At 43.3% G+C, this 24,174-nt stretch overlaps 2 protein-coding genes across 4 annotated transcripts in view; one reads left to right on the top strand and one right to left on the bottom strand.

The window, feature by feature from the left end:
- The window catches only part of Msh3 (mutS homolog 3), a 170,584-nt gene extending 166,160 nt beyond the window's left edge, over positions 1–4,424 (bottom strand). For both annotated transcript variants that reach the window (XM_052159436.1, XM_052159437.1), the window contains exons 1-3: positions 4,287–4,424; positions 2,287–2,404; positions 409–632 (exon numbers count right to left, since the gene is read on the bottom strand). In XM_052159436.1, the coding sequence (XP_052015396.1) occupies positions 409–632; positions 2,287–2,404; positions 4,287–4,424 (480 nt within the window). The remainder of the gene's footprint in view (positions 1–408; positions 633–2,286; positions 2,405–4,286) is intronic.
- Positions 4,384–24,174, top strand: part of Dhfr (dihydrofolate reductase) — a 32,709-nt gene continuing 12,918 nt past the window's right edge. Inside the window, exons 1-5 of one of the 2 annotated variants that reach the window (XM_052159439.1) lie at positions 4,384–4,465; positions 5,139–5,188; positions 7,353–7,458; positions 15,392–15,518; positions 18,039–18,154. In XM_052159439.1, coding sequence (XP_052015399.1) covers positions 5,164–5,188; positions 7,353–7,458; positions 15,392–15,518; positions 18,039–18,154 — 374 coding nt within the window. In that variant the 5' untranslated portion in view covers positions 4,384–4,465; positions 5,139–5,163. Of the gene's footprint in view, positions 4,466–4,629; positions 4,817–5,138; positions 5,189–7,352; positions 7,459–15,391; positions 15,519–18,038; positions 18,155–24,174 lie in introns of those variants that run through there. The other variant, XM_052159438.1, reaches the window with a different exon arrangement.

Genomic DNA, 24,174 nt, shown 5'->3' with positions numbered 1-24,174 from the left:
GTTGCAAAGTTCACAGCAGAAGAAATAAAAGCCTGTACTCACTTTACCTCTGAATTGACTCTGCACCTGCCAAGCTTCCGATTGAAAAACTTCCTACCCATATGATGCCCAGCAGGATTTCCCATGCAAAATATGTAAACTGTCACATCAATGCTCCTAACTCATACTGTACAGCAGGACTGCCTGCAGGAGTTGTGTACAGTTTTAATACAAACCAACTAATTTCTCCCAAATAAACAGTAAACCTCTTAAATGCTGAAAAGAAGAAAACCTAAGACACAAAAGTTCCCTCAGCTCACAAGAATGACTGGATGTGGGAACCATTTATTTCCCTGTGTAATCTCAAAGAAGCTAAACGTACTTCGGAAGCAAGGTGACTAATTATTCATCTGCACAGCAGTTACATACTTTCTGATTAGCCTGAGACTTGGAATCTTCAGACAAAACCGCATTCTTTGCACGTTGCAGAGTGATATCTTCAAAATCAGTACACTTTGGCAGAATCGCAAGTCTCTCCCGAAGAGCTTCTTCTGTCTGGACTCTGTTTTGAGGGAGGGCAGAATCACAGCAGAATTCTTTCAACTTTTCCAGGGACTTTAAAACAATCCTGGGCCTCAGACATTTCTTTGCCTCTTGGGAAATATGAAGAAGAAAACACACCAATAGTATTTTGGCTTCACTATTTCAATTCATAAGCTGCACAGAATTTTTCAGAAGGACATCCCACGGGAGCAATGCACCTAGCTATAATGTGATAACGAACACTGTGGTCAAGGTAAAGATGACACATTTAAACACACATATAATTTCATTTGCTGATGAAATCCAGAGAGAAATACAGTGACGGGGACTGGCAAGATGGCTCTGCAGGAATGGTGCCACCAAGCTGATGGCCTATGCTCTATGATGAAACAACAAGATGGCAGGAGAGAGCCAACTCATTCGAGCTATCCTCTGACCTCTGCACACATATGACCCTGATGCACAGATGCACACACACACACAATAAACAAACAAGCAATGAAAGAATAAGCAATGCAATTTTAATCTTAAAAGGCAGGGCTCTCGTGGGGCTTTGCTTCTTGTTTCTTTGGGTATGACAGACACAAGTGATGACAGTTGCTACGGAGATATCTGAAGCTAGACAGGGAACTGGTGTATTAGTCACTAATTCAGCACACAAGAGTCACACCCAATCCTTAGAAAAGCAAAAGGCCAATTCTATTGGCAACACAAAATGCTTGAAACTCAGAATGGGGGCACCATGGAGTCTGGAAAGTTCTGAAATAAGAGAACTGATTCAAAGTAAACTGAGTCTACATTCTTCTCACCCTTCAGGCTCTGAGGACCTTTCTCCCTCTCAGTGCAGGCTAGAGATTTCTCTGGAAAGGTGAAATAAGCAGTATTTCTGGTTATAAACTATCCCAGGAAAATGGTAGGAGCCAAAGCCGGCGGGATGCAGAAATAAAAGGAATGACTGTAAAGAAGTCAGAATGGTAGCCGGTCATGAGCAATGCTGGAGCTGTGAACCTAAAGAGGCTCTGTGCACCAGCACAATTCTGGAAGTCAAACATAAAAGACTTGAGACAGATAGCAGGAGGCTCATTGGGGACTGAGAGATAGCTTCCTGGGTAAGAGTGCTTACCAACAAGTCTTACAACCTGAGTTCAAAGCCAGAACTCGCACAACATAAGGAGAGAAATAACTCGGGCAAATTGTCTCTGATCTCTTTACCTATGTACTATAGCATACCCAGATACACACACACACACACACACACACACACACACACACACATAATAGATCATTAGCAAATGTTTCATCTTCATAACCAAGATTTAAGACAGATTACATGGCAGGAGAGATTGTCCAGTGGTTAGTGCATATACCACTCTTCCATCAGAGAACCTGAATTGCCAGCAACCATATCAGATGGCTTATAACCACCTGTGACTCCAGCTCCCAGAGGATTCCATGCCTCGTGCCTCTACAGGCATCTACCCTCACAAAACATACTCACACAGAGACACACACATACATACACACACTTATACACACACACACACACACACACACTTAAAAAAAATACAGCAATAGTGAATAAAAGAGAAAGTTGGAAGAACGACAGCAAAATTAAGAGAACTGAGCTCCTCCAGGGCCCTAGCCTCCCAATCAGCAGCTGAAGCACAGCAGGGAGCTTTCTCCACACAGGAGACACAGCTCAGTGGTCTCCTCTGCCTTCTGGGGAACCTGAGCAGCTGAGAAGACCTATTCTCTAGCACTTACCAGGACTGTGAAACGCCACTGAAGTATTTTCTCCTTCCGTCTCTGGAACATTTTTTGCTTTCTTCTTAGCAGGCCCACCATTTCCCAGTGACCTCTTCCTGCTGTCACCTTCTGTCACCTGTATCAAGAAGGTTGGAAACAGTGTGTTAACACTATTCTAAGGCTTAAAGTCTCTGGAGTCACTAGACTTGTTGCAGAGGGATAGTAAGTTCCCTGCTTTCCACTCCTAGAGTGATCTATGTTTTATTCTGAAAAGGCTGTTGGGATGACTGTTTTTGTCATCAGAGACAGAAACTGGCACATAGGGTCCCTCATTACCAAACATCCTGCTGAAATTATATGGAATTCTCTACCTTTCCTACTTATATGTTAAATAAAATACCTCTACAAGATCAACAAAAAAATCTATTTTCAAAATGCAAAACTATGGGAGGAAGAGGAGATATTAAACAACCAATGTATTTCCTGTTTCAAAGCTTCTACCCACTATTAAAAGATGTCCTGGGACTATCTGTTGGTAGATAATCTACGAAAAACTTAAAACTTTTGCCTAGTAGTCTCAGTGGTGAGTGCAAAATAAATCTTAGTGAATTTACAAAAATATAAACGAACCTTAAAAAGAGAGTAGCTGGGCAGTGGTGGCACACGCCTGTAATCCCAGCACTTGAGAGACAGAGGCAGGCAGATTTCTGAGTTCGAGGCCAGCCTGGTCCACAGAGTTCCAGAACAGCCAGAGCTACACAGAGAAACCCTGTCTCAAAAAACCAGAGAGAGAGAGAGAGAGAGAGAGAACAGAGCATCGGTCAGCATAGGGAAGAAATATAAATGAAAGGGGTTAAGGTTTTTTTTGGGTTTTTTTTTTTTTTTTCGAGACACGGTTTCTCTGTGTAGCCCTTGGCTGTCCTGGAACTTACTCTGTAGACCAGGCTGGCCTCAAACTCAGAAATCTGCCTGCCTCTGCCTCCCAAGTGCTGGAATCAAAGGCGTGGGCCACCACCGCCCGGGTAGGGGGGGTTAGGATTCTTTAACTGATTTGCACCTGCATTAAAATACAGGAGACAGCAAGAGCCAGTTAGTTATAATCACATTCTACATCTTCAGTCTGAGAAATGGCAGAGGCCTTAACACACACTGAACAAGTCTGACACATTGTCAGCCAGTGTGGGAAACACAACAGGGAACCCTAGGTAGCTTGCTCACCAGTGAGCCTGTATTTGTCACAATAGCACTATGGGGTTTTGTTTTTGTTTCATTTTGCTTTGCTTTGAACTATCTGAAGGGCTGCAAGCAACAGAAGTAGCCAACGAAAAGCATCTAGAGAAACTTCATCCATCCAAATGCTTCCACTGGGAATCTGTACAGTAAAACAATATTCTGGCACAGGGATCTGAAATATACAGAATTCCTGAATTCTGAGAAACTAGCCTTAAAGACAGCTTTCTTCTAGTCAGCCAAGCAAGCAGATGTAAATAAAGTTCCTCTTCAATCATCGATACAGTAGGGAAAATGTAAAGGAAAGAATGAAGAACAGAGGTTAGAAAACGTATGCTGGACCGGCCAGTACTCGCCATTCACGGCTAAGGACAAATCTATTACTTTTGTGTAGCCCTGGCTGTCCTGGAACTCACTCTGTAGACCAGGCTAGCCTCGAACTCAGAAACCCGCCTGCCTCTGCCTCCCCAGTGCTGGTATTAGAGGCGTACGACACCACTGCCCGGCAAATCTATTCCTTCTAATCCGGTAATAAAGTCAACTCAAACAAGGACTAGCAGAAGCCGCCACCTTCCCCCTTCCCTGGCCCCGCCCCTTCTCAGTCCTAAGCACCATTAATAGGCTCTACGCACGGCCTCCGCTTCCGTCCACGACGCCTACGCGCCCGCCCCACTCTGACCCCACCCCTAGCCGTCTGGCCCCGCCCCTAACTCCGCCCCGGGGAAGAACCGGCCCATGGAGACCTTCGCCTAGTTGGGCGCTAGGGGCGCTGTTGAGCCGTACTCTACCTTTTCTGCTGGCTCCGTGGAGGACGCGCTCGATCTTAGGCTTCCCGCAGACCTGAAGAACCGGCTCAGAACCGCTTGCCTCCCCGGGCCTGGGCCGGCGGCAGTAGAACCTCCCGACGCGGATTTCCTGCGAGGCATTGCAGTGTGCAGAAGAGGCGGTCTGCCGGGAGCGCGAGCACGTAAACACACTTTCTCGCGCCTGCGCGCGCGCGCGCGCACGCCACGACCTGTCCGGCCTGACGGGGCGGGACCTTCTCTGAACGAATAGGATGCTGGACTTGGTGGGGGCGGGGCCTTCGCTGCACAAATAGGATGTGCGGCGGGCCATGTGGGGGCGGGGCCTTAGGTGCGGCAGTGGTACAAAGCTCCGGGTTGCGATTTCGCGCCAAACTTGACAGCACTCCTAGCGTGAGGGCTTGGTAGGGTTTTATCCCCGCTGCCAACATGGTTCGACCTCTGAACTGCATCGTCGCCGTGTCCCAAAATATGGGCATTGGCAAGAACGGAGACCTGCCCTGGCCTCTGCTCAGGTACTGGCCGGGCTGGGCTCGAGAAACTGAGGCGGTTCACTGAGTAGGGTCGGGCACTTGGACGCGCAGGCCGACCTGCTTAGGGGCCGGCGTGAGCGGGTAGGCAAGCCCTGCCGGCCTCAGCGAGAAGCCAAGCTCTGGGTTCCCGCGGTGATCCCCCAGCTGTGCCAGCCTTTGCTCACAGGCTCCCTGGTCGGGAGCAAAGTCCGGCCACCGGGCAGGCAGCAGCACCACCCCCCACACCGGGGCATGCACCTTTCGGCGCTGAGTGGAGCCCGAGCACACACGACAGGGATTAACAGAGTGTTTTTCTAACTTTCAGGAATGAGTACAAGTACTTCCAAAGAATGACCACAACCTCTTCCGTGGAAGGTAATGTAGAGTAATTAAGTCGTAGGATTCTAGTGTTTGCTTGAAGCAAGATTTACGTGGTACTGGTATGAGTAGAAAGCTCCCCAGGGAATCTGGGATCTTTGTTTCTTGCTAGAAATTTTTGTGCGATTCCCAGAGTTTATTAAACATCCTCACGTGTTTGAAGTTTTGTTAGCAAGTGCATATAACTCAAATATAACTGGGCAGAATAGGCAGCAAAATTTAGTGCTTTGAATAGAGACCCGAGCCGGTATTTAGAATTGTTACTGGAAGACAAAAAATGGAGAAAGATGCAGGGAAGAAGAGGCTAAAAAAATATAAATTTGTTGGATTTAGAAAGGCATCGTGGGATGAAGGCTGTGGTCTTTAGTGAGGCAGTCTGGGTGACTGACTAGAAATAAAAGTGGGGAGTGATGTGCAATAATTATGAGGCAGTCAGTTTCCAGTTGCTTGGAATTGTAAGGACATTCAGTGTAATTTCTCCCTAGCAGACATGTTTGCTTGTCACCATAGGAGAGAGATGACAGAGCCGACGGGAAAAAGAAGTCAGCAGTGCAGATTTTGAACATTAGAAGAAAGCATAATAGGTCACTAGTAGACACGTTGGCAAATGCCATCTTAACACAGTCTACAGAATCTAAATATTAAGACTGGGAAATGGCTCAATCAAGAAAGATCTAAGGACCTGCTAGACACGGTGGCACATTTGTAATTCCAGCATGAGGGAAGCAGAGACAGAAAGACCCCTGGGGCTTGCTCTGGAGCCCAATTTGTAGGCTCCAGGTTCAGTGAGAAAACTTGTCTGATGAAGATAAGGCAAAGACACCCAGTTGTACTGTCTGACCTGGCTGGGCATATGGGTGCACAATACACACAAGATAAAAAGTGATTCTTTTTCAAGATTTATTTATTTAAATTTGTTATGACTGTTTTGAGAGTGCCTGTATACCTGTATGTACAAAACATGTGTGCCTGGATCCCACAGAGGCCTGAGAAGGGTGTCCTAGAGTTAACGGCTGTTGTGAGCCTCTGGAGTAGGTGCTGAGAACCAAACCCAGGTCGTCTACTGTGCTTTTAACATCTAAACCATCTCTCTAGTCACCACACATCATGGTTTTAAAGAACTCTTAAACATAGCATGGTCATTGTCGCTTGATTCAGACATCTGAAAATCAACGTTTTCTTCCAAGTAATTAAATAAAACATGAAAGCTGTATGTATGTATAGTTCTCATAACAGTACTTTTTAAATGTATTTTTATTCTTTGAAAGTTTCATATTTTTATCCAGTGTCTCTTGATTGTATCCCTTTACCTTCTCACTCCAACTGTGTCCCCTTCTCCTTCCCTAATTCATGTTCTACTTGTTATTAGTAACCCAGTGTGTAGCCATTGACCAGGGCTTGAGCAGTCTACAGTTAGTCCAGACCCAGAAGATGGTCTCCCTGCCCCCCCCCACCACCACCACCCTCACCACCACCACCTTCCCACCCCCCACCCCCCACCCTACCTACCCCCCCCCCCCAGCCTTCAACTACCAATAGCTATCCAGTATGGGTGGGGCCTCGGAACCCTGCCTCCATAGCTTGATCCTGTGCAGGAGCCAGATGTGAACTAATGCTTGCATATGTCAGCTGTGTTGTGCCGGAAAGTCAGCCTTCCACAGTTCTCTCCCCCTGCTACCAGCTCTTGTGTTCTTTCTGCCCCCCTTTTCTGCAAAGGTCCCTGACCTCGAATATAGGTAGAGATGACCTTGAATATGTGTATAGATAGGTATTATTTCTCTGAGATAGAGAAAAGGAGTTTTAGATGGTGAACACATTTAATCTCAAGAATTTAGAAACTATAGTTTTCTCCATTTTAGAGTCTAATGAAGCATATGAGGTTATCTAGTGAATCACAAAATCTGATCAGCCTGAGCACTTGGAACTGAAATTATGCGTGGTCGCAATAGATTAAAGCCTAAGTAAAAGATATAGCTTGCAAGAGCCACATTGAAAATTGTACTATATTTAATGAGAACTAAATCTGAATTTTTGGTAAAGTTGTTTGCCTGAATTTTTCTAAAGGATATCCACTAGATGTCACTATGACAATCATCTTGCCTATGTATGTCACTGAAAATATATGCGTGTTTTCTGATATCCATTCTGCTTGGCTTTATAGGTAAACAGAATCTGGTGATTATGGGTAGGAAAACCTGGTTCTCCATTCCTGAGAAGAATCGACCTTTAAAGGACAGAATTAATATAGTTCTCAGTAGAGAACTCAAGTAAGTGCTATAACATGAGCTCACCACAAGAAAACTGATGTTTCCCAGGACACACAGATCAGTACATAACAGGATGAGGCGGTGTGAAAGTGATGAACCTGTGTGTGTGTGTGTGTGTGTGTGTGTGTGTGTGTGTGTGTGTGTGTGTGTGTGCGTGTGTGCGCGCGCGCGCGCGTGCAGGTATGTGGGCAGACACACATGTATGCATCCATGCATATAAACCTGAACATTGCCCTTCTGTGTCCTTCCTGAGGGTCTGTCCACCTTGTTTTCTTGAGATGGGGTCTCTCACTGGGATCTGCATTCACCTATTAGTCTAGGCTAACTGACCAGTAAGATCCAAGAATCCTGTCTCTGCTGATCCACAGAGGGTGGATACCACTAAGTCAGGCTTTGTTTTTGAACCAGTTGCTGGGGATCAAACTTGGATCCTCATACTTGCACAGCAGATACTTACAGATACCTCAGTCCTGAATAGGCAATGTGTATGCATCAGAGGGAAGGGCTTTATCAAGAGGAGAGTGTCATTACTAGAAAGAATATGGTAGAGAAATCATAAGAAATTATCACACCATGAAGCTTAGAATAGCTTTTATGGAGATGATTTGCAGTGTTAAACAATTTCTAGTATATATATGATATGTTATATCTTGGAGGCAATTGAGATTTCCCAAACATAATTTCTAGAATATAGCACTGATTCGAAACTTCTTTCATTTTTGGGTACCAAGCCATTCACATACATACATACATACATACATACATACATACATACATACACTACATCCTCCCCTACTAAAAACTTCACTCCCCTTCCAAGTAAATCAATGCATCCCTCTAGGGTTACAAAGTTGACTTCTGGTGTGCTCAGAGTCCTGGGACCATTACCACTGTCACCACTGTCTCACCCGTCAGCAGGCCTTGTTAACCCCACATCAGTTCTAGTGAAGTTACAACTTGACCACCTAGAAAGGTTTATAGGCATCATCTCCTCTTAGTGACTTTGGTGGGGGGGTACCTTGAGGATTCAGAATTTCCCCATACAGGGTTAGAGGCTAAAAACCAAGTTCTAGTAGAAGCCTGCATAAGCCATAGTGATTGCCATGTGTAATGCTGGTCCTGTGATAAAGGACCTAGCAGTGTGTGGACCCAGCTATGAACGCGGGTAAAGTGACAACCAAGTGGAGAACCCAGAGATTGAAGAAAAAAATGAGCCTTATAAAATTTTTCTCTAAATGATATTTCAACTTCTCCAGCATACTGGAAAATACTTAAAAACAAACCCCTCCAAAACAAAGCACTCTACTCAATGTTACATATAAATACACAGAAAGCAACAAAATCTAATTACATACACCATAGGGGGGTCATAAAGAAGAAATTAGACTCATCATTTGAGGAGAAATGCTGGTTCAACCCAACATCTTCCCCACTGAGATTGCTTTATGTTTATTTTAGCTCAAGCTGGCCATAAATAAATTTGAGTAGTATTCAAGAATATGTTATTAAAAAGTCCTTGGGTATAGCAATATAGCCTGTGAATGCAGACTTTTTTCAAGGAGAGTGATCACCAGAATATCCTAGCAACCAAGACAGGGAGCAGCACGAAGATGGAGGCAGATGGTGAGAGGCATTACATTTTCCCCTTCAGCAGAGGCAACCAATGCAAATGTTGTGTATTTTCTTCTAATTTTTAACCTCTGCCATTGCAGGAGGTATGTGGGAGGAACCCCACATAAGAATCTCTTGGCGTACAGCTCTGGGAAGTGTTCTCTCTTTCTCCTAGGGCTGTTTTGACTTCCTTTCACTCAGATGCTTGGCTTGTAGATGCGATGACATCTATGAGGACTGTGATGGTTTGTATATGATTGGCCCAGGAAGTGACCCTATTAGGAGGTGTGGCCTTGTTGGAGTAGATGTGTCACTGTGGGTGTGGGCTTAAGACCCTCACCTTAGTTGCCTGGAAGTCAGTCTTCCACTAGCAGCCTTCAGATGAAATGTAGAACTCTCAGCTCCTCCTGCACCATGCCTGCCTGGATGCTGCCATGTTTCTGCCTTGATGATAATGGACTGAACCTCTGAGCTTGTAAGCCAACCCCAATTAAACGTTGTCATTTATAAAACTTGCGTTGGTCATGGGGTCTGTTCACAGCAGTGAAACCCTAACTAAGACAAGGACTTGGTTTAAACCACTGAAAGGCCTCCTGGGTAGATCTGAGACTTCCCAGAGTGGCCAGAGCACCCACTTGATGTCTGCTCTCCATAGTTTTGGATTTGTGTAACTGCACCTCACATCCATGAAAGCCAATCTCCCACAGTGAAGCTCTTACACAACTATATCTTCTGTTGCATCTGTTTCTCTGGATGGCTCTTGAATAAAACATTCTTGACTGTAGTTCAAACAAGCAGTGCCTAATACTCTAAGATGGTGCATTGCTGCTGGTGACTACATATTAATTTCAGGAAGAATAGTCAATATCCTGAATCTTAACTTTCTCTTAGATTGTTGTCATCTGCTGACCAAAAAATTCCAGACTAAAAATCCTTTAAGAGCCAAGAAGTTATTTTAGTAATCGAAGACTAGGAGCAACAATATCAAAGTCATGACCAAGGTCAAACTACCAGATTTGACTTCTAGCTAATCTTATCCACGTACCCTTCCACCTCCAGTCCTTTTCTCTAAAAAAAAAAAAATTAATTTTATTAATTTTATGTGTAAGTGTCTATAACACTTACCTGAGTGTCTGTACACCATGTGCATGGTGCCTTGGAAGCCAGAAGGCACTGTACCACCTAGGAATGGAGTTACAGACAGTTGTGAGCTGCCACGTGGGTGCTGGGAATCAAACTCAGATCCTCTAGAAGAACAGCCAGTGCTCTTAACTGCTGAGCTATTTCTCCAACCACCTCAGGTTCTTAAGACATTTCCAGTCACAAAGAAGGAATTATCTATTCAAATGTTAATTTGGAGGAAATAAAATGCCTTGGCAGAAGCCAACTGCAGACACTCTTTCTCCTGAAGATACCTGGACCATTTCAATACTCTGAAATATTTCACCTCTGACACTCTATAAAGAACACGCAGTATCTGTGTATTGTGGCTAGCTAGCGATAATAGAGGAATGACCATGACCAGTTTCTACATGTCCTTCACATCTTATTGTATTTAGAATTGATTCCAAAAATGGGATAGTCACTTCAATTCGCTGAAACTCAAAACATAGGCATTTTTAGTTTTTGTGAAATGAAAAGCCAGTTATAAATAATAACTGATAGCTAGGTCTATAGAAAATGGTTTGAAGGAACTTGCAGAACTGTTTCCATATTTTTTTCCTAATTCTTAAGGTGATAAAATCAACCACTTAAAAGGAAAAGAATGAAGTGCTCCATAGTGTAAGCGCCCCCTCAGTTCCTATTGTACTAAGACATTCAGTCAGGAAGTGTGGTTCAGGGCTTATGCTGTAGATAAGGCTCTAGTCCTTAAGGGTGTTGGGATGAGTTCTGACGGCACCAACTGGTTTGGATGGTGAGTTATTCGTAATGCAGTCCTTACTGCCTGCTCCAGCTCAGGTAGCTTTGGATTTAAGCAGTTCATGAGTGAAGCTTGCTGGACCTCGACTGTATTAACTACTAAATGAGATGAATAAAACAGCTCTTAGGATGATTTTTCAGGATTCATGGTTTCTGTATGTTAGGTGTCTCACTCACGAAAGGTACCTGTTATGGTTTGCATTTTCAGTGTCCCCAGAAATCGCCTGTTCTAGTTGATGGACTTGTGGGGTGGGGGTAATTAGATAATGAGGACCCAAACTAACTTTATCAGTCTGTTAATAACTTCACAACTGAAGGGATGTTAGGAGATGGAGCCTGAACGGGGAGATGGATCCTTTAGAGCCTAGCTTTGGAGAGGGATGTGCTTCTTATCCTCCATTCAGTGTGTCTCATTGCTCTGCCACGTTTCCTCACATGGTTATCTCAGGCCCAAAGCAATGGCGCTGGTGAGCTACAGCACAAGATAGGTGCTAGTGAGCTACAGCACAAAATAGTGGGCCAAACTAAACCTTTCCGGCCTTAAGTTGATTTGCTCATGTTTCATATCACAGAAGAAATAACCCAACACAGTACTTAACAGATACCAGTTCCTAACCTCACTGCCTTGTAGCTTATAGAAAATATTAATATTAGGACCTGGGAGAGGAGCATACATAAAGGCCCTGGGTTTGAGCCCTAGCATCATAATGAACATTAATGGTATTTGATTCCTCTTCATAGTACATAAACTTTTTGCCTTTTTTTTAAAGATGTATTTGTTTTTATGTATATGAGTACACTGTCACTGTCTTCAGACACACCAGAAGAGGGCATCAAATCGCCATGACAGATGGTTGTGAGCCACCATGTGGTTGCTGGGATTTGAACTCAGGACCTCTGGAAGAACAGTCAGTGCTCTTAACTGCTGAGCCATCTCTCCAGCCCAACTTTTTGTCTTTTAACGTCAATGGGATCACAGTGAATAAGCTCGTGACCTCACTTTTCACCTTAGCAAATCACGTTTTTTACTTCTTGAATACTAAGACATAAATAAATCTCTACCTAAATCAACACGTACCCTCTCCTTTATTCTAGGGGACTAGAGAATGCACTACTGTCTTCATTAGTATTTTGAACCTCACCTTAAGTTACTTTTTTCCTACCCTCAACTTTCTCTAAGTTTTCATGTGTTAAATTACTTCACTGTAGTCTGCAGTGATCTCTAAGGAAGCAAACTGCATTTGTGCTTTGGGGCATGGTTTTCCCTCTGTTGACACTCAGTGGCACTGTCGTTGCCCCACCATGGATTGTCACCATGTCTGCAGCCAAGTCCTCTGCACATCTTCCTATTCTGGTTTCCTACTTTTTGGCCTTTGCTGAGATCTGCCTCATTACCATCCCATCGCAGTAGGTAAAAAGACTTTTAAACCTTTATGGCCAGCCTAGAAGCTGAGAAATCTTTACAGAGTAAGTTGTCTTTGAGTGTCCTAAAAATAAGATCATCCTAATGACTCAACTTTGTATATCAGAAATTATAAAATATTGTATATGTTCCCTAATTGGTCTATTAGAAACTAAATTACTGTCTAGTAGCTACATGGGAGGCTGGTTCTACTAAATGGACTAATGATTTACACATTAGTTTCTAAATGCCTACTTAAACGTTGTTTCTCTTAATCCCCTTGATTCTAGTTAAGAAACAGTATACCAGCCAAGTCCACACAATTCTTGACACAGTATTGATATATTTGCCCCTTTTCTTTCAAGTTCACATCAATGATTTATTTTGGGATGTTTTGCATGGTTTTTTTTTTTTTTAATAAACTGGAGTTTATTCAAGTTTCACCAGTCCTCCCATTGCTGTTCTTTTATTATCCTAGGATCTAATTCAATATCAAACATGTGTCCTTTCTCTTCAATTTCTCCCAACCTATTACCAGACTGTTACTTAAGTATAATTAATTGAGGTTCATTTTATTCTGAAAAGTTGCCTTGAGAGTTACTATGACAAAAAAGATGTCCTAAAATAAAGAGCGAACTAAAGATAGAAAAGAGCCCTTCATTAAATGAAGCACTGACTATGATAACCTGAATAGGTCAGGTGTGTTTAAGACACCTGTGCATAAGAATGTCAATCAACAGTTACTTGAAAGCTGGAAAAGCACAAGTTACCAGGAAGACATGAGAGCTACTCTGCTTTGGAGAAGTCATAGAGGAATTGTTTTGGAAGTAAGGGACTTGAGTTTGTTCAGTCTTTAGACAGGATAAATTTCATACTAATAGAGTATGCAAAGGTTACTGGAAGGCACTACATTTTCTTTCTACATGAACCTTTGTTTTCATTGGGAGCATCAAAGTTGTTCAACTGTGAGTGACTATAAATCAGACTCTGGATCCTGGATCAGGAAAAAGTAGTAGAGAAAGAAGATTGTCTGTAGACCAGGGAAACACTCTCTTACACTTGGGAGCTCTGGGTTAGCACATTAAGTTCAGGACTTCATCGATGATTTCTTATTATTCTCCTGTGTGTATTAGGCATTAAGCCCAGGCCCTCAGGCATGGCGAGCACATTCCCGTCCCTGTGGAGATCATTTTGCTCTCAGCTTTAAACTGTATCAGTTCCTTAATCAGCATCCCAGTCTCCATAGACAGTTTATGAACTAGATCATCTCCTCCATGACTCTTACATCTTCCCTCCTAGTTCCTGTTCTTTCCTTGAGCACCACAGTCTCCAGCCTTGTCCCTGAAGCTACCCTGGTAACCTTTAGTGATAGCTTGGCTCATTTAACTTACTTTGGCCTCTGCTGTTTTGTTTGGTTCTTTCCAGTGGAAGTCCAAATACATTTTTGCTCTATCCTATTACAAATGACAAATGGTGAGAAAAGTAAAATAGAAATCAAGAAGAGAGGGAGAAAGCTCCCAGGAAAATGAATAGTCCCCATTAGTCCTTGATTAGTCATTGTTATAACTACCAGTTGAAAGACAATTACGTAAGTAATCCTTTTAAAGCACCAGCTAAGAAGTTGACATTGAATTAGTAACTTCTTTTTTGTATCTAATCACTATAAAAGCCTAGTTGTATACCTTTCTTCATTTATAAAGGGAACTGCAACTCTCCTTACCATCACATATGAGATCTGAAATTGAGCTAGTCAGCATAGGCAGTGAGTTTATTTAACAGTTTCCTTGCTGAGTATTTATAACTGGTAACAAGCTCATTTTCATATACTCTCTCTCCTTTCCATATTGTTCAAAATATGACAGTTCTTTTCCCCACATACATTAACAATCTGAATGCTGTTTCAGGTGTTTCAAAATCATGTGGATAGTCTTTATCTAATATTTAATCAGATCAGTATCCAAGCTGACAGAACTGTTCACTAGACATCTGCACAGCCCCTGTGAGGATTCTACCATTAAACATTTGTGCAGCCACTGTGTGGATTCTGCCATTAAACATCTGCACAGCCACTGTGTGGATTCTGCCATTAAACATCTGCATAGCCACTGTGTGGATTCTGCCATTAAACATCTGCACAGCCACTGTGTGGATTCTGCCATTAAACATCTGCACAGCCACTGTGTGGATTCTGCCATTAAACATCTGCACAGCCACTGTGTGGATTCTGCCATTAAACATCTGCACAGCCACTGTGTGGATTCTGCCATTAAACATCTGTACAGCCACTGTGGATTCTGCCATTAAACATCTGTACAGCCACTGTGTGGATTCTGCCATTAAACATCTGCACAGCCACTGTGGATTCTGCCATTAAACATCTGTACAGCCACTGTGTGGATTCTGCCATTAAACATCTGCACAGCCACTGCACGGGCTCTCTCATTAAACAGCTGCACAGGCACTGCATGGACTCTGCCATTAACTTTACTTTAACTTTACTGCTTTGTTGTCATCACCATTCTGGTTGATGCTATTTGTCCACACATTTCAAAATAAAGGGGAGAACGAGTCCATTTCCCCCAAATGTGTCCCGTGTGTCATTAGCTAGAATTCCATGTTGCTCCTGCTTGTGGTAAGTGTTAATACAGCGAGATGCATGTGAGCTAAGTGTTGATAAAGATTTACCTATGTGACCTTATTAAGGTTCCAGGGAGTCCCCTCACTCTCCACCCTGACCTTCACCCCACCACAGCAGAGACAGCTGCTGTGAGGTTGTTTTCCACTGTAGATACAATAGGGTGTCACATATGGATTTATGTTCTGATCTGCAAGTACTATTCGGGCATGAAACGTAGAATGGATGTTGGACACTAGCCATACATTCCAAGTACTTTGCGGGGAGAGAACTAGTTTTCATAGTTTGTACTGAATGCTGCCAATTCAGATTGTTTGACTAGTGTGGACAGGCTTTTACAAAAACCTTTTTTTTTTTAACCTCAGGGAACCACCACAAGGAGCTCATTTTCTTGCCAAAAGTCTGGATGATGCCTTAAAACTTATTGAACAACCAGAGTTAGCAAGTAAAGTAGACATGGTTTGGATAGTCGGAGGCAGTTCTGTTTACCAGGTAAGTTAAAGTTATATGTAAATAGAAAGAAATACCCTTCCCTGCTTCCCACCATGCACATGGGAAGCAGCGCATTGTCCTTACTGTAAGCTACACAGGTGTCAAGATGAATTATTTGGCACTGTTATACAAAATAAATATTAAAGTAAATGCAAGATTTATAATTTATACCACTCATACTTATAAATAGAACATGTTTATATGTTAATGTATAAAGTTTTATATTACATTATGATGTACCATATTTCATGTGCTTTAGGCAGAGTCACTCTCCCACCCACTCCCATCAACTTCCATGCCTTATTTTTAAGTCTATATCTAAACTGGCAAATAATCAGACAGTCTGAAGCATGTATTTGTAGAGTGACTAAATTGAGATATATCACCATGCTTATTTTTTTGTGATGGGAACACTTAAATTCAACTCCCAGCAATTTGAAGAACACAGTAAGTAAGACATTACATCCTTACTATGTGTTCTAAGCACAGTGCTATGCAGCGCAGTAGAGCCCCCAGACCTTATTCTCCCTGTGTAACTGGAATCTTGTGTTCTTTGGCCAAGCTCTTTCCACATGCTAGTCATTTTCAATTCAAACTACTAGTTATTTCCGTTTAAGAATCCGTCTCATTTCTTGAGCATAGTACATGGTACAGCTTTCAACTCCCCAAATATGCCCTGAGCGTGCTGCTGTACCTTTGACTCCAGGATAAATGCTATGCTCTTCCAGATGGATAGAAACTTTACCTCTGCGACCTCTATGCAACCTGAGGGCAGTAGGGGTTGGCATGGTTTCATATCAAAGTAGGAAATAATGGGCAAAGCAGAAAATACTCTTTTCCTGGTATCGTTTGGTACCAACTGACTTCCAGTTTGTTTGTTTGTTTGGCTTTTATTTGGAAAGATTAACATGTGGAAGAAAAATCAGTCCCACCCCTTTGGGGTATATGTTAACATGTTTACACAGAGATGATTCGAGAAAGGAGGATTACAGATTCCTAAGCTGATTATAAACCATCTCACATCCCTGTAACATTGTCTCATATTAAGATACATTCTGTAGACTAAGGACTAAATGCACTTATGAAATTAGCCCTACAGTAAGAAAGTGGAGGCCTACAGGATGCAGTCTGGCATGTTGCAGTGCTTCCAGCCTGGCCTCCCATGCCAGCTCTGAAGTGGAGTGTACAGGTGCCTACAGCATGGCTGCTTTTGCTGTAAGGATAAGAAGCCTATGGCCATCCGCGCCTGAAATGTTCACTCTATGTCCCTTTATAGAAGGCTCGCCCCGCTTTGGTATAGAGCTGCAGACGTAGCTCCAGTTAGCCCTTGTCAACTTCTCTGGCTTGGGCTACAGTGGAAACTAGTACAGTATTTATTTGATTGCAGCAGTTATAATAAATGATTTTTCTTCCTATATATGTTTGAGGATCGATAGTTATCTGCTCTTAAGAATGATCCTTTCCATTAGAAATATAAGCTATTTCTTCCAAAGCCATTTTGTCTATAGAGACGAACAAATTAACATCATAGACTGGTTAGAAAAGCCGATAACCAGAACAGACTGAGCACCATCATTAACAAACAAAGGGCAAGATGAATGGCCTGCTTGCAGAGAAATGGGCAGTTTTAGGTAATGACAGAGTAAGAAAGGTTTACCAGAGTAAGAAAAGGACCAGAGACATGGCTCTGCAGTTAAACGCTCTTGCTACACAATCATGCGGACCAGGATTCAGATCTTAGCACCCACATAACAAACACAGCATCCTGTAGCTTTCTCCAACTCTGAGTGATTCTATAGCCTCTTCCAGCATAGGCTACAGATGCATTTACTCACACAGACACACAAATATGTAAATAAATCATTTTAAGGAAATTGTATACTGAGTGTTCCCATGCTGTTTTCAACAGTGACAATCTCACAAAAGTACTTTGTTACTCAAGTGTACAGATGCAAAGGTCTCTTTGGAATAGCAACTAGGTAATAAGGGTAAATAAATCCTTATAGGAGCCACCAAAGGAAAGCAGTGTGACAGAATGCTTAGACTTTAAAGGAAAAGATGTAATAAACCAGATGACAGAGTAAGGAAGGTTCTATGTTCACAGTTACTAATTGTGGCTAGTGTTATTGTCAGTGTAACTGAGGCTTCAGAGTTGGAGGTTTGTATAGTAAGTTTTAGGGGCTGGAGAGATGGCTTGGCGGTTAAGAGCACTGGTTCTTTTCAGAGGACTTGAGCTCAGATCCAGCATCCCAGTCAGGTGGCTCACACCCACCGGCTCCTCTGGCCTCCACAAATATCAGAACTCACATACACATTCCCACACAAAACGTATAGCATATAGGCATCAGTTTTAAACAGATAAGCAAATCTTTTTTCAAAACATTTTATACATAGTAAGACTGAACAACTGTAAACATGCATTTAATGCCTACTACAAACTTAACTAAAACAAGTATCTTTTAGTCTCTTTGCCCTTCAACACAGGTTAAGGAGAGTGATACTTTGTGTTTTGTTTTAAAGGAAGCCATGAATCAACCAGGCCACCTCAGACTCTTTGTGACAAGGATCATGCAGGAATTTGAAAGTGACACATTTTTCCCAGAAATTGATTTGGGGAAATATAAACTTCTCCCAGAGTAAGTATACAAGTATTAATTAGTGAGAAGCACTTGAAGGACTAATTACAGAAAGGAGGGGAAACAAGTAAGAACAAAGTACAGTAAGATACATGTATGAAAATTAACATGTCTCAGCAGAAGCCATAACTTAAATACAATAAATTAGTAATAAAAAGAGAAAAAAGATTTACAGAGAAAGTTTTCAGATTTGATTTGAAGGAACAGTGTGTTATGTAGAAAGGTACTTTTTAAATAATATTTTTATTTAATTGAAAATTTCATACAATGTATTTGGGTCATATTCATCCCCTCCCCCACCTTCTTCCAGGTCATGTCCTCTCTCTCTTTAAGAACAAAATCTTAAAAAAAAAAAAAAAAAAAACATGGAGTCCAGTTTGTACTGGCCGAAGTCCTAAACATGGGCCAGCCCTGGAGAGTGGCTGGTAGACACGAGTTAGTTTTGAAGGAAACTCACTTCTCCTCGCCGCACTGTCAGTCACTTCAGGGTGGGATCTGCCTCCTACGCTGGGCTCTTGTTTATCCTGAGCCTGCGCAGCTCTTGTGCGTGCTGTCGCAGTCACGGAGCTCTCGTGTGCATCTGCCCTAGCCTATCTGCAAAGGCACCCACCACCTCTGGCTCTACAATCTTTTTCTCCCTTTTCTGTGTAGATCACTGAACCTTGAGGGGAGGATTTAGGACTGAAAATTCCAAAGTCCCTTTTCTCCATGGTGACCAGGTGTGGGTTTCTGTGTTAATTGTCGACTACACAATTTACACAAAGTAACTTCTCTGAGAGCTGAGCATCTGTGGGTATAACAATGTGTTATTATCGCTGTGTTAATTTAGCAGAAGGACAGTAGGCTTTCCCTAGGGCTTGTGACCTGTCTAGCTTCAGGCTCTTAGCCTTGCTGACAGTGTCAGGTCCAGGTGGCATCTCATGGAGTGATCGCTAAGAAGCAGCAGTTTGTATGTTACTCCCATAACGTTCCCGTCAGTGGTGAAGCAGTGTGTCCTGCAGGCAGCTCTCTGGTCCTGCAGCTCAGAGTCCAAGGTGGGTGAGACTGGTGGCTTCTCTCTCTGCTGCTAGCACGCGTATCATTGTCCAGCACTGTGGACGCTAGCCAGTAGGAAAACGCACTGAATGAGTGCAGCTAGATCTCTCCATCTTCTGTGGTAGTGAGTGTAGTGTCTTTCTTCACATGATACATGTTTGTTTAATTTTTATTCAGGGACGAAACTACACAGGGCTTGCCAATTAAATTGTCTTTTAAAAAATTCCTTCAGCTGGTGTTAAGTAGTTGTTTCTTCCTAACTGAAACATGCCCACTTTGAGGAAGGAGAAAATATTTAAGACTCAGGAAGCAAATTCAGTTTATAAGGTACAGGAAGCCTCTCAAGCTTAGAAGTAAAAGGGTAAAAGGCCTCCCTAGAGGTTATGTGAGTGATGGTTCTACTGGGGGGAGGAGACTGAAGAGCTGCCTGCCTGCCTGCTGCCTGCCTGCCTGCTGCCTGCCTGCCTGCTGCCTGCCTGCCTGCCTGCTTGCCTGCCTGCCTGCTGCCTGCCTGCCTGCTGCCTGCTGCCTGCTGCCTGCTGCCTGCTGCCTGCCTGCCTGCTGCCGGCCATGCAGGGGGTCCTAGGGGCGCAGCTTGAGTGGTTGTCACCTACTACAATAGCTGCCCTTGAGTCAGTCACCCATTGTTTCCGGAAATAATAAAAACTGCACGCTCCCGAGCTATCACCGGCTGCTCTCCAACCCTGCTGCCTCCCTGGCTAGCCCCAGCAGAGACCGCCCATCTTGCAGTTCTCTTGCTGCAGATTCTGCTCACATTCCCAGCCATCCACCCCCTGTGGTCAGTGGTCCGAAATCCCAGTAACACAGTAAAATCAAAACTCTAGAGGCTTTTAAAGTCAGATTTATAGCAGTAAATTCTCACCCCACAAAACGTGCACACAGTTTATTCAGAGCCAGTTGATACTGATATAAACCTGGAGAAGACAAATAGTCCTGTAAGTACCCATCCCTTAAAGCCACACAGAATCTGGATCGTCTTTCTCTTCTTCCACTGTCCTTCCCTCTGTCCTCTCTCCCATCTCTAAAAATCTCCACCCACCTCCCTTTTCAACTACTCAATCACAGGCTTCTTGTTGTATTAATATTTAGATTAACTGGGAGAAAATTCTGCTACAACCCATACACCTATAACGACACAAACAAACTCACTAGCTCACTAAGCTAGACTGGGGACTTGCTCCTTTGGTCTGTTGGCAGTGCTAGATCTGAGATGAGGGTTGTTGGTGTCCCTACACGAAGATACACTGTAAGAAATCTACTTTAACAGACTTGGAAATACTCCAGCTTTAATGATTTTAGTGCACCTAGCAGCCGTCACTAGCTCATTCTAGGGGAATCAGGCCTGGCTTGCCCACTGTGGAAACTGTGCTGGGTCTCCTGCTGGTGCTGAGGCCCACCCTGGAAACGCCTTTCCGGTGAGGTGGCAGTTGGGTGATGAGTGACAATCATGGAATGTGTTTGGTCTGTGTGAGGGGTCCTTTGACCAGAGGCACCTACACTGAGGTCAAGATGTCAAGAACAGCCACACAGCTGCAAAGAGGGTGGCCCAGGAGCAGTAAGCAGGCAGTAGAGCCTGAGGTAACAAGGAAGCTGGCCTGTTCTATAAGCCAGGAGGAGGCCATGTGTCACACCAAGTCCTGCCGTAGAGGATTCAGAGGTAGGGACATTGTCTGAGCTGCTGTGTCAAGTATGCTGGAGGGAAACCAGAGGAAGTCTAGATTGGGGTGAAGAATGAGAAGTCAGAGGTTAAACTGGCCAGCGTGGTGAAGATGCAAAAGAAAGGCTACCCCTGTGATTCCAGTAGGAAACACTCTGAACTGGAAACTTTGGAGCGTTTGAATTTAAAAGTGCTTCAGACAGTTAGCTATAGCAAGTAATAGAAAAAGTTAGTTATATTAACACTTTTAGACTGGCTCTTAACACATTTTTCCAAGTAGTCCCAACTGTGTCTAGTAATTATCCTTTGAGTGTGAATTTGCTTTTTACAAGTCCCCTAAGGAAGCGTAAGCCCTTAGTCTGGATGAATGGATGGTCAAGCTTTAGAACAAGCAGTCTTGACACTCTAGAACCACATCAACTGCAAAGTCGGTGATCCTAAAGTACACAGAATGTTTAATTTCTAAAGTAACTGAAAAATTACAAGAAACATCAGTAGCTAGACTCCAGACTTTGCTTGGGCTCCTCAAGTGATGTCTTAAACCCAAAAGCATATTGGTCATTTTCTAAAATGTGATGTGGACATCACACCCTGCATATTTTCTCTTCTACTTAAGTTGTGAATTCTCACATTGTGTAAATATGCATCTCCCATCTCATTTCTCCTATTTTTCCCTACTAGCAATAAGAACAGAGTGCTGTGTGGTCAGCTTCATCTAAATACCTTTCTAATGCTTACCAGCTTTTTTTTTTTTTTAAATTGGCTGTTGTATTTATTTACATTTTAAATGTTGTCCTTTTTCCCACTTTTCCCTCTGCAACCCCCTATCCCATCTCCCCTTACCCTGTTTCTATGAGGGTGCGTGCCCCACCCACCTACCCACTCCCGCCTCACCACCCTAGCATTCCTCTACACTGGGGCATCAAGCCTTCACAGGACCAAGGGCCTCCCCTCCCATGGATGCCAGATAAGACTCCTTCATCTCCTTCAGTCCTTCCCCTAACTCCTCCATTGGGGTCCCTGTGCTCAGTCTGATGGTTGGCAGTGAGCCTCCACATCTGTATTGGTCAGGATCTGGCAGAGCCTCTCAGGAGACAGCTGTATCAGGCTCCTGTCAGCAAGCACTTCTTGCCATTAGCAGTAGTGTCTGGGTTTGGTATTGTACTGACTGGTTTTGTGTGTCAACATGACACAGGCTAAAGTTATCACAGAGAACGAAGCTTCAGTTGGGGAAGTGCTTCCATGAGATCCAGCTGTGGGGCATTTTCTCAATTAGTGAACAAGTGGGGAGGGCCCCTTGTGAGTGGTACCATCCCTGGGCTGGTATTCTTGGGTTCTATAAGAGAGCAGGCTGAGCAAGCCAGGGGAAGCAAGCCAGTAGGAAACATCCCTCCATGGCCTCTACATCAGCTCCTGCTTCCTGACCTGCTTGAGTTCCAATCCTGACTTCCTTTAGTGATGAACTGCAATGTGGAAGTGTAAGCTCAATAAACCCTTTCCTCCCCAACTTGCTTCTTGGTCATGATGTTTGTGCAGGAATAGAAACCTTGACTAAGACAGGTATCTACATGTGGGATGAATCCCTAGGTTGGGCAGCCTCTGGATGACCTTTCCTTCAGTCTCTATTCTACTTTTTTCCCTGTATTTTCTTTAGACAGGAGCAATTCTGGGTTAAAAGTTTGGAGATAGATAGGTGCCCCATCCCAAGACCAAGGGGCCATGCCTAACCTCTGGATATGGTCTCGACAGGTTCTCCCTTCCCTTTGTGGGGTATTTCAGCTAATGTCATCCCTGTGGGGTCCTGGGAGGCTCTTGCTTTCCTGGCATCTGGGACTTTTTGGTTGCTACCCCCAGTCCCCATCCCTCATTGCTATACACATCTGTTCAATTTCCTGACCCTCTACATTTCCTCCATCTCCTCCCATACCTGATTTTTCCCATCTTTTCCCCTCCCCCTCCTCTCTTCATCTCAAGTCCCTCCTACCATCTACTTCCCTTGACTATATTGTTCCCCCTTCATTATCTGGTCTTCCTCTGAGCTTGCTTCATGTGGTCCATGAGTTGTATCGTGGGTATTCCCCATTCTTTGCTTAATATCCACTTATCAGTAAGTACATACCATGTATGGTGTATGGTCTTTTATTGACTGAGTTACCTCACTCAGGATGATATTTTCAGGATACAAACATTTGCCTACAAATTTTGTGAAGTCATTGTTTTTAATAGCTGAGTAGTACTCCATTGTGTAAATGTATCACATTTTCTGTATCCATTCCTCTGTTAAGGGATGTTTCCGGCCTCTGGCTATTATAAATATGGCTGCTATGAACATAGTGGAGCACATGTCCTTATTACATCTTGGAGAATCTTTTTAGGGTATATGCCAAGGAGTGGTATAACTGGGTACTCAGATAATCCTATACCCAATTTTCTGAGGAGTCACCAGACTAATTTCCACAGTGGTTGTACCAGCTTACAATCCCACCAGCAATGGAGGAGTGTTCCTCTTTCTCCACATCCTCACCAGCAACTGCTGTCACCTGAGTTTTTTGCTCTTGGCCATTCTGACTGGTGTGAGGTGAAATATCAGGATTGTTTTGATTTGTATTTCCCTGATGACTGAGGATGCTGAACGTTTCTTTAGGTGCTTTCCAGCCATTCCAGTTTCCTCAGTTGAGAATTCTCTGTACCCCATTTTTAATAGGGTTATATGGTTCTCTGGAGTCTAAGCTCTTGAGTTCTTTGTATATATTGGATATTAGCCCTCTATCAGATGTGGGATTGGTAATGATCTTTTCCCAACCTGTTGGTTGCCATTTTGTCCTATTGACAGTGTCCTTTGCCTTACAGAAGCTTTGCAGTTTTATGAGGTCCCATTTGTCGATTATTGTTCTTAGAGCATAAGCCACTGGTGTTCTGTTCAGGAACTTTTCCCATGTGCCCATGGTTCAAGGTTTTTCCCCACTTCCTCTTCTGTTAGAGTCAGTGTGTCTGGTTTTATGTAGAGGTCCTTTATCACACTTGGACTTGAGCATTGTACAGGTAGATAAGAATGGATCAATTTGCATTCTTCAACATGTTGATGGACAGTTGAATCAACACCATTTGTTAAAAATGCTGTCTTTTTTCCACTAGTGACGATGGGTGTATGGATTCATTTCTTGGTCTTCAGTTCTATTCCATTGATCCACATGCCTGTCTCTGTACCAATATTATGCAAGATTTATCATGGTTGCTCTGTAGTGCAGCTTGAGGTCAGGGATGGTGATTCCCCCAAGAGATCTTTTATGGTTGAGAATAGTTTTAG

Source organism: Apodemus sylvaticus, chromosome 16 (genome assembly GCF_947179515.1).
Source record: "Apodemus sylvaticus chromosome 16, mApoSyl1.1, whole genome shotgun sequence".
NCBI classification, from domain to species: domain Eukaryota; kingdom Metazoa; phylum Chordata; class Mammalia; order Rodentia; family Muridae; genus Apodemus; species Apodemus sylvaticus.
Note: the sequence above shows the minus strand (reverse complement) of the source record. Positions and strands in the feature narration are given on the sequence as shown.